General features: G+C 33.8%; 1 protein-coding gene across 6 annotated transcripts in view; it reads right to left on the reverse strand.

Annotated features, from left to right (window-relative positions):
- Positions 1–10,251, reverse strand: part of KDM4C (lysine demethylase 4C) — a 254,335-nt gene that overhangs the window by 189,792 nt on the left and 54,292 nt on the right. For all 6 annotated transcript variants that reach the window (XM_085307133.1, XM_085307119.1, XM_085307141.1 and 3 more), the window contains 2 exons: positions 8,308–8,411; positions 3,642–3,779 (listed from right to left, as the gene is read on the reverse strand). In XM_085307133.1, coding sequence (XP_085163259.1) covers positions 3,642–3,779; positions 8,308–8,411 — 242 coding nt within the window. The remainder of the gene's footprint in view (positions 1–3,641; positions 3,780–8,307; positions 8,412–10,251) is intronic.

Raw genomic sequence — 10,251 nt, forward strand, 5'->3', positions numbered from 1 at the left:
CCTGGATGCAACCCTGTCTAACATGCTCTAGGTGACCCTACTGAGCAGAGAGGTTGGACTAGATGATCTCCAGAGGTCCCTTCCAACCTTACTGATTCTATGATTCTATGAAATTCAGCTCCATTATGAACACAACAGAAATCACAGAAGCCTACAGAAATATCCCATTTGCCACTCTTCTGTGCCTTTTAAGTTTTTCAGAAATGAATTTTATTCTACTATTTGAGGTTACAGGACGATGATTATTAAGAATATCTACATTCTATGTCTAAATCTATGAGTGTACCTTTTGTCTTCACAGAACATAACAAGCACAATTAACTAAAGCATTTGTGCTCAGCACTACCTTTGATACTTTAAGTCTACAACATTACTGTAYTTCAGCATTTTACCAGTGTGCCACTGTATCATACCCATTTACAAGTACCTTCAGGAGAGTATAAATGGTTTGCTCCTTTCACCAGCACCTATTTCTTCTTCTGTGTGTTCTTGTCAGCAGAAAAATTTAGAAAGCAAGAACTATACTGTTTCTCTCCTGGAGCTGGGGATTTTTTACTACACCTCACCTATTTCTCCATTTCTGCTTTGTATTTAATTCCTTTTTACTTTTGCTTATTCCAAATCATGTCTTTTGTTGTTAATCACTTGTGTCCTTCCCATCCTTCATCCTCTACTTCACACCTTGTCTGTAGCGATATTGGGTCCGACTACCACAACTAAGACCACAGCTCAAAGAAGCAGCTAATTGCAGCATGGAGCTGACAACTCATAGCCTCTTCCTCTTCATAAAGAATCTGGAAATTTTACACAAATACTGGAATACAAGCTGAAGGTACATCACTGCTGCAAGGATTTAACTACTGCCAGTAGGCAGGGTACAACACAGAGGAACCAAGATCACAAGTTCAGCATTTTCAAGGATAGAAAACCATTTTTAGAATTTGTATCTATAATCTGTGTTTAACCCAATTTTCCAATACTTAGGGTCTAAGTGGTCTTTGATTTAACATTTGCWATCAATTTCACTAAACCTTTAACATCATCTCATTTTGTGCAGGAAAGCAGTATCATCACCTGGCCTAAATATTTACTATGACTTTGATGGAAATCTTCATACAATTATATGCCTGCCTTTTTTTCCCAAAAAACTAATGAAGAATGAATATTGACTGTACTTTATGATTTTTTTTCTTTTTCTAAGACAGAGATCCAGCTGTAAGCAATTAGAAACTGTTCTGTAAAAATAAGTATGTTCCTGTAGGGAGACAAATAATGAGTCATCAACATGCAATATTCTCTCAAGGGAATGCAGCAATAAACTGACCTGGGTATTACTGCGTTTTGCTGACACAATTTCTCCACTACAATGTACAATGAAGAGCAACCAAGAGATTCAAAATATTTTTTTTCAATTAAAATTCTTGTACATACTACATATAGGAAGAAAAGATAAGCTAAATACAATGCCAACACTTTAAGGAWTGACAAATGGAAATGTAAAGTTCTCTGGTTTGTTGATGATATCATGATGTTACCAGAGATGCAAAAATAGACCAAAAACAAAACAAAAAAGAAAAACAAACTAACTAGAACATCAGCATCAGCTCTGGGCTCACAGTTTCTCTCCTTTTTAATTAAACACTTTCAGGAAGTTTTCTGAAGTTAAAGAAGATAAAAAGTAATCAGAGCCTTTCTTACATTTTTGTAGAGAAACACCATAACCAAAAAACAAAATACTTAGTTTGCACTAACTCTGGTAATTTGTTCTTTCAGAGCATCACACAATCAAAGAACAGATAGCCATGTACAATGTCTTGTTTTTGATCAGCTTGCTTACCATATTTTCATGGCATAAACAAATATAAGGAAGTGTTATGTAGAATGATTTCACAACCTTTCTATCAGTATCTCTTTTTTCAAAGCCAGTAAAAATTTTTTTAAAAATCTAACTATCGCCACATCTTTGTACGCTCTTTTTATTTAAAAAGAGAAAATATATATATATATACACACATACACTTCAATTCTCATGTGCTTTTTGTAAAAAATAATAAAAAATAAATAAGTAAAATACTTAGACCAGTTACCAAAGAAACTAGACATCAGATATGACTGTCATATAGATTTCTCCACAGAAGGAAACTAATCTGGCTGCCACTTTGAAACTTTTAAACATTTAAACTAAACTGCAGACAACACGTATCTAGTTTAAGTTCTTATACTATGTATGTACAGAATATTGCTTCTAAGTGTATGACCACACAGCACAGAAGTTAGCGTCCTGTGATGAAAAGTATATCCATGTACTAGAGTTCTAAATAAGTAAAACCACATTTAAAACATGTAAGCCGTAACTACCTAGTTAAAAATTTCTTTAGCTTTGACAAATTATCTTCTAATTCCTTTGAATTTGATCCTGACTCTGAATTTACAGCACAATACAGTAACTAAGAGACTATGTTGGAAGCATAAAAAATGTTACTTTTTTCTAGAGCAGTTGCACAATAGGTATACGTATATAAGTAAACATAATTTTAAAAACATGAGAAATATGAAGCCTGTACACTGAAAGTGAYGCAGTTGAAGGTATTCCCAGTTCAGCCTCGCTACATCAAAGGATAAAATTTGCCATTCTTGAGATTTAGCTGAATCAACCTTAGAGCTGTAACACATTCATAGTTTTAAAATTCAGGATAGTTTTACTTGCTACAATTAACTCAATGTGTCCGCGCCCATATTTCTCTCAAATTCGTTTTAACTGTATCGTCTATTGAAAGTCTGAACTATTAAATACACAGATGTTTTTAACTGACTTTATACTCAATGCCTTATCAGTTGGCTATTATAAAAGCAATTTTCTCATTAAAAGTGAATACCAACCAGACATTAGTGTATATTGGTATTTTCTTTACTGTCACATACAAAGTGGAAAAAAAATGTGGAAAAAAGACATATTATTTTCACATTTTTTACCTTTTGAAACATACTCATTCTTATTATCAACAATAATTGATAGTGTCTAGAATCATAAGTTTCTAGCATTTGAGAACTTGGTAGTAGTTCTTAGTATTCTTAGTATTTCAGGTAACTCTGCAAYGTTTGAAAACGTGGTCCTCCAATCTCAAGTGTTTAATAAGAGCTTTCTACAATTACATAATRGTTAAACTTGCACATCTGGTTTTGCACTCAAGTCCATGTCATCTTACTAGCTAATATAATATGCTAAACAAGCCATTATGACTTCCTCAGTAACAATCATTTCAATGCAAAAAATGCATCTGCATTAAATGTTTTTGGAAGCACATTAACCAAAGCTTACATAAGTCATAATTCTGAGAAAAATCATATAATACTGAAACAATCCTTTCTTGAACAAATTACATACTTCCTTGATTCTGTATATGACATTCTGTATATGAAAAGAAGCCAAAAAAGTATGTGGCATAACAAAATTTCAGTCTAAAGTAACTTCAATACTCAGCTTTGGTAAAACATGTTCATAGTTTTATAACCCCAAAAATATCTACTCAGGGTTCACAGTTATTTTATCATTATATACTATAAGCTTTCTGATAACTTTAAAGRTTAACTGCTCATTTAGGTAAGATTTTCTTAGGCAACAGTTCTGCAATGAGACTTACCAATTTTGCTGCTTTTCCATAATCAATCCATCGGATTGTGGCAAAGTTTGTTGACTCTGCACAGTTAAAACCATGGTTAAATCCTGCATGATATCCATATGGGAAAGTGATCATAAACTCCCCTGCCTCTTGTGTAACCTACAGCATAAAAACAAACAAAACAAGAAAGTGAAACACATTACAGAAGGAATTCTGCTCCTGAAAAAATGAAAATTATGTTTCCMTTTGTGATTATATAAAAATAGATTTTTTTCCTCTAGCATGCAGTTGCAGTTTAACGTGTGCAGAAATAACATACTTGAGAAAATATTATTGACTATAATTTGGAATAATAAAACTTGGCTTCTCAGCATAACCATACGTATCACTCTACAAATTCARAAAGTACTTTCAATAAAGCAAACCTAGCAGCAGACATTCACTGCTAATAAAACCTGGAAAGGACAGTGAGACTAGAAGACTGTGCCAAAGCTATACAAATCTTCTTAACTGAGAGGAAGCAGAGGTAGGGTGAACCAAAYGCCCATAGTTATCAGCACTGAATACTGGTGCATATTAATTGTTGAACAAATTATTCTGTTCACCACATGAAGATATTTCTCTAGAATGGCACCAGAATTATTCAACTATTCTTGGAGAGGCTGAAGAGACTTTATTCCTACCCTTCTCTTCTATACTCACATATTTCAAAAAAATATGGCCTGAAGACCTGTGATGGAGGGATTCATTCGACTTTGAAGTTACTTTTTACTGATGATCAAGCATAAAATAGTAGGAGGAACCCTAAGTAAGTTAATGAGCCTTGGCAGTTAGGGAAAACATGGTTTTCATGCCAAGGAAAACACAGTATAAGCAAAACAGTGAAACAATATATTTGATCCCCGAGGCAATATTTTCAAGTCATTCTGGATAGGAAAGGAGGAAGAACTATGGATAACTGCATTGCACCAATTCTTCAGCCTTATGGCTACTAACAAGGAAGAGAGTTCAATACTATGCAAAATTTCCCAATTTTAAGTAAATAAAATCCTGCTTTTACTTTACATTAAAATAAATCTTATTCTGCCCTAATGAGTCCCTCTTTCTTTTTAAGCACAACTTGAGAGCACTATTTTTGAATATGGAAAACAAAAAGGCACTGCAACAGATAGTTGTATTTTGCACAGTTTATAAGAACTTAGCACCTATCAAAATCAGGTATTAGACAAAAACATGCTTCTAGAGAATGCTACAAAAAATGTGGGGATAATGCATGCCAAAGATTGCTCAAGATATTTCTTTCAAAAGAGAAAGACTCATCTTACTGCACTAGCACAGACTGGTGCTGTCTTCTGGATATGAAAAGGAGGACAAACATTTCTTGACACCCACTAATATTCTTACCACACAGGGGTAGTTTTAAAGTCATGCCACCAAGGACTGTATGAACGACAAACTGGTCAAAGACTGGCAATGGCACAACCATGCTGTCTTTTCAGCTACCTGAAGGAGTAAATAAACAAGAAGATCCAAAAGTAAAGTGTCTAATGAGACTTGCCATATTCCCTTTGATGTGCCTTTTTATATTGGATTGACATAAGATGGGCCACTAAAAAGAAAATATATCCACTTTACACTCAGTAAATAATCTGAACAACAATGGATGTCTGTTCAGCAAGGATCTACTTACTGATCATTRGAAAATAAGGAAAATTGATAAAGATGCGACAGTTTTTTTTATTATAAGACAATGCTTTGCATAAGCAATACAATAAGATTTGTAAAGAGTAAAAATGAAAGTTTAAACAACTAGCAAAACAATTCCACACATTTTTTCATATTAAAATATCGTATCTTAAACCTCATCTTCCTACTATCATAGCAATTTTACACATTTCCACTTTTGAGTTCCCCTTTCCTCTTCTCCCTCAAAATTCTCACCTTGAAGTCATATGAATTGTGTGCTTTTTGTGTTTAATGCAAGTAGAAATATACAGTGAGTGTTTCACATCTGTATGTAAATTTTTGATATTATTATAGAAGTATGGAAAGAGAGAAAAATAAGAAAAATATAGTTAACAGAATAAAAGACTGAAATATAGAATAAAAAATTACATTTGCATCTTATATAAACTTGATTTTGTGTGGGCTGTATGTGGTATACAGACAAACACAGAGAGGTACATATATTACAACTGTTACTGTAGTTATCAAACAATTGCTGTAGGAATGTATAAGAAAGATTATTCTCAATGCTAGCAATTCCTGAATTTATCTCAATACACCCTCCCACTGAGGACAGTATAGCAGGTGTTCTATTGCAACAAGCTGCAGCTCAGCTGTCACCTGGTAGGCGTAGGCTGTCTTATCAGCATTCAGCACGTTTCCASTTCTATCACTTCGAGCCATGAGAGATCACAGGCTGGTTCTCTCTATTCACTTTCTCACTGAATCCCATTAATTACAATTACACTTGGGTACAATCTGCCTCCTCCTCCTAACACTAGGTGACAGAACTAAACTTATTTAACTATTTCTAGCACTGCTTTTCAAAATTAGAATACAGGAAAATCCAAGACACTGAAATAAAGCCATCAGCTTAGATGGGTGGTACTGAGAATAAATATGTCAGCTTTCAGCAGGATTTTACAGTTTATATTTCAACCAATGAAACTTTATTAGTTTTATCTGACAATTCATGATGAAGTACAAGGCTACAAAGAGAGTAGTTAGTATATATTACAAAAACTGAACTCCTCGACTGCATTTCCATATGATAAAAAGTAGTTTGTTTTCTGAATGATATATTTATGTGAGTAAAAGCTTTCTTTCCAGGCCAGGCAGTCTCATTCCAACTGCCTACATTTTACACTTTGGTTGATTTAAGCACAAAAATTTAAGCAACCATCCAAAAGACACAGAACAAATCAATGACTTCATTCCACATAAGTCTACCTTACTTTCGGCTTCTTTGATTTTATTGTAATGATGTATTTCTCACAAGCTTCTTCCAATCAAGTAAACTTTATAAATTTGCATCCATTCAGTTTTACTGAAAGCATAAAATATAACTGGCTCTACAAGTTGGCGCCGTTTTACTAACAATAGCGCTACTGATAATAACCATTGTTGTAGATATTGATTATTGATGTGTAGGTGCTTGCATGCTTTTCAATTTGCTATGAAATATTATTTCTAAGAGTGTTTGAGGACCTCTTACATTGTTGATAAATTTCTACAGTAAATCCTTTCAAAGATACATTATTGAAGAAGTAAATACAATTGGAGATATATTGTATATACTTCAAGGGAGAGTACTTAGTTTATGAAGTACAACATATCATAAGACCATCCTATAAATTTTAAGATTACTAGTTTTTGTTGCTGATAGCAAGGGAAAATATTCCCTTAAAATATTATTTCTAAGGGCTAAATTTCATGCTATTACATAAATCTCAACTAAAACCAGGTAAACCGTACCACCTTACTCTATATTCTAGGCAAGGGAAAGTGAGCTGAGCTTGTATACAAAGATCCCCATGGTACCTATAAATAAAATATCTCACAAATGAAAACAGAAACTACAATAATAAACATGGAGTGTGGCAAGGACGGTTTATAGTATTATTTTGCAAGGGGAACAAGAGTTAGAACAAGTGTATATTGCCTGGTTCATCCAAACACCTTAAAATAATCTGGGCAGTGGGAAAACAAGAATCATAATTGACTAGTGATGAGAAGGCTTTTAAAAAACTCCGTGTAACAAACAGATGTTTAGGCAGGGGACTTTCAGAATCAAGTTCTACACTTCTGTGTAGGTTTGCAAAGATGCTGAATTTAGAAATTCAGAATTTACAAAGCTGTTCAAGATACAGAATATGGATGTTTAAAAAAAGCAATAYAGCAGAAATGCTTTTACTAGCTAGCATCTACATAAAGTCCAAAGTTATTCACAGGTGAAAACATTCTTAGTGGAGGAGAATAAGGCAGAAAATCTTTTAGGGAAGGAGAACACTAAAGTACACTTTAGATATTTTTGAAAGCAGGTGTGTATTACATTCATCCACAAGAGACACAAAATTGTTCTCCCCACTTTCTGTTCATATATAAAAGTACAAATTAACTACGCATTCTGAACCTGCCACTACCTAGCAGCATAAAAAAAAATCCACTAGTTTTGTAATATGTTAGAGCTTTAAAAATATATTTTATATTAAATAATATTTCTTTTAGTTTTATTCCACCCTGTAAATATTCTCAAACTTTTTGGATAATAATAAATTAGTCACACCGAACTATGTGTAATATGCAAACAGGTAGAAATGAACACTTATTTTAAAATATCAGATATAAAATATAATTTAGTAAACGTTAGAGAGGGTTTAAATCAACACAGAACCCAATACAACGTAGCATGGAAATAAAATATAAATACACTGCTGATGTCTTAAAAGCACAGAAACCTTTAGGGTTCAAATTATGACACCTGTAATTATTTTCTACTAGAAAATTCCAGACTAAACCACCTAAAAGCCATAATACTTTAAGCACTTATTTTAACCTTGTCAGGGAGACAGTACCTAAATAAGAAATAATTTTGCCTCATCTTTATTATAAACAATCTTTAGAGCACACGCAATCTAATTCAAYGCATGAATACACAGTTTAAAAACAAACACTAATGTACCTTGTCAAAAGGAATCCCGTACTTTTTCAATATTGAGGGAGAAATCAAGGTCATCTTGTGGCGAAGAAAAGCATCACATCCTTGAGAGCTGCTTGGAAAGAAACCTAAGAAGGTAAAATAAGCAACRTTGGATTTGTTTTAATTAAGTCAAGTAGGAACTTTTAGTAGTATTTTATAACAAATAATACTGTTGAAGAGTTGTTTTGGCATTTTTCATCCAGTCATTGCTAGTTACTGAGAGACAGGTATAAAAAACAAACAGCTCCTACACGATTTAGCTGATTTTCAGCTCTTTTTTCCTTTTTTTTTTTGAAAGAGGTGAAATAATTTAAAACAAATTTGGACCTGTAATTTTGAGCATCTTTTTAGCCTTTCCAGAAATGTTTTGTTCTGTATTTTTCTAAGTTTATTCATCAGCCTGCAAACCCTGGACATATCTCCTGTACATATAAAAAGACCAACATTAATATTTAAATTTAGAAGCATCTCACAAGAATCAGATTTACCTAGCTTCTCCGGACTACCTATACAGTAYAGGTCTGTCTATCTGGAGAAGAACAGAAAGTACAGCAATCTTACTTCTCTCTATTCCCTAGACTTCACAGAAATACCTGSTGCATTTCTAAGCAAGTGTTCTTTGCTTCTTTGCATCTTGTTCTGTTTTGTATGAACAAAGATCACTATTCAGGTTTCAGCTTTCATCATTATTTATGTAGCAACCCTGTTTAGTTCATTTCGTAATGATACAATGCAGCTGACCAGCACACGGAAATAAATGAGGGAGGGTTACTCAAACCAGTTGCTAACTGGGCCATGCATGGCACTAGGGAGCTTCCATCATGGCATCAGTAATAAAAGATAGCATAAGGAGACTACACCTCTTATTTCCAACACTCGTTATCCTGTTCCATGTGGGAGAAACAATACTATTTGAGACTTGATTTTGCACAGACTTTAGGATTTCCTTTCTCAAACAGGAATAACGTCAGTATGGAAAAATAAGCAGATGTCACTAAACTCCAGTATCCGTCCCTCTAACTGGGATGCAATGAGCACAGAAGCTGCAGTTCACATCAGCAAATCAGTCCTGCCCTCTAAAATGAAAGCACCAGGTTCTTCAACCTCACAATATCAGAGTAAGAAAATATTATGCAACAATAAGAAAAACAGGGAGAAAGAGCAAGAAAGTTTCAAGGAAAAGTTTTCCCATAACAAGACTCTCAGAAGCTGAAAACACAATTTCTGCAAATGATAAGATGAAGGAAAAGAACAGCACAGTAGTTAGTGACAGCAAGATGTTCCTAAAAAGCCCAGAACATTGAAATACTGAAGGAGTAGAGTGAGAGCCATTAGCCACCTACACTTCTCTAAATACGCACTCCCAATCCCTATCTTCCTTAAGTACAGATATATTCCTCACCCTCAGATGAGCACAAGACTCTTGATGGAGCAGCAAGGAATACTTGTAATGTTAAAACGTAACATAACAGAAATACACAGAAGCCTTACAAAGTGGTATCACTAACAGACCAGCAGAGGTGGCTTGATAGTAAAGAGGACCAACTAACTCAATAAACAGCAACAAGAGAAAGTTTTTATTATTTTAAAAGACTAATTATTACTTATCTTCACAAGGGGGTGGCATTTATCATGAATTACCACGAGACTGACTATGAATAACTGAAATCCATGTATTTAACAATGACAGAAAATAGGTCATTTTACTGTATCAAGGATACAACATTTGAAAATAATTCATTTTTATCCAGTACAACTTYATTTTATTTATTTCCTGCACTTTTTTATACAGAGCATATTCTGCAATGCTGCCAAGACTTCCTGCTCTCAACAGTTCACACGGCACTGTATGTCATTTATCCTCTAGAGATTTCAGAATACTTTGTAAAGATTGGCAAGTTACTGCCAAAAGTAGTACAATAAAGT

The sequence above is a fragment of the Rhea americana genome, unplaced genomic scaffold (genome assembly GCF_003343005.1).
Source record: "Rhea americana isolate MKP2758 unplaced genomic scaffold, rheAme1 scaffold_103, whole genome shotgun sequence".
In the NCBI taxonomy this organism is placed as follows: domain Eukaryota; kingdom Metazoa; phylum Chordata; class Aves; order Rheiformes; family Rheidae; genus Rhea; species Rhea americana.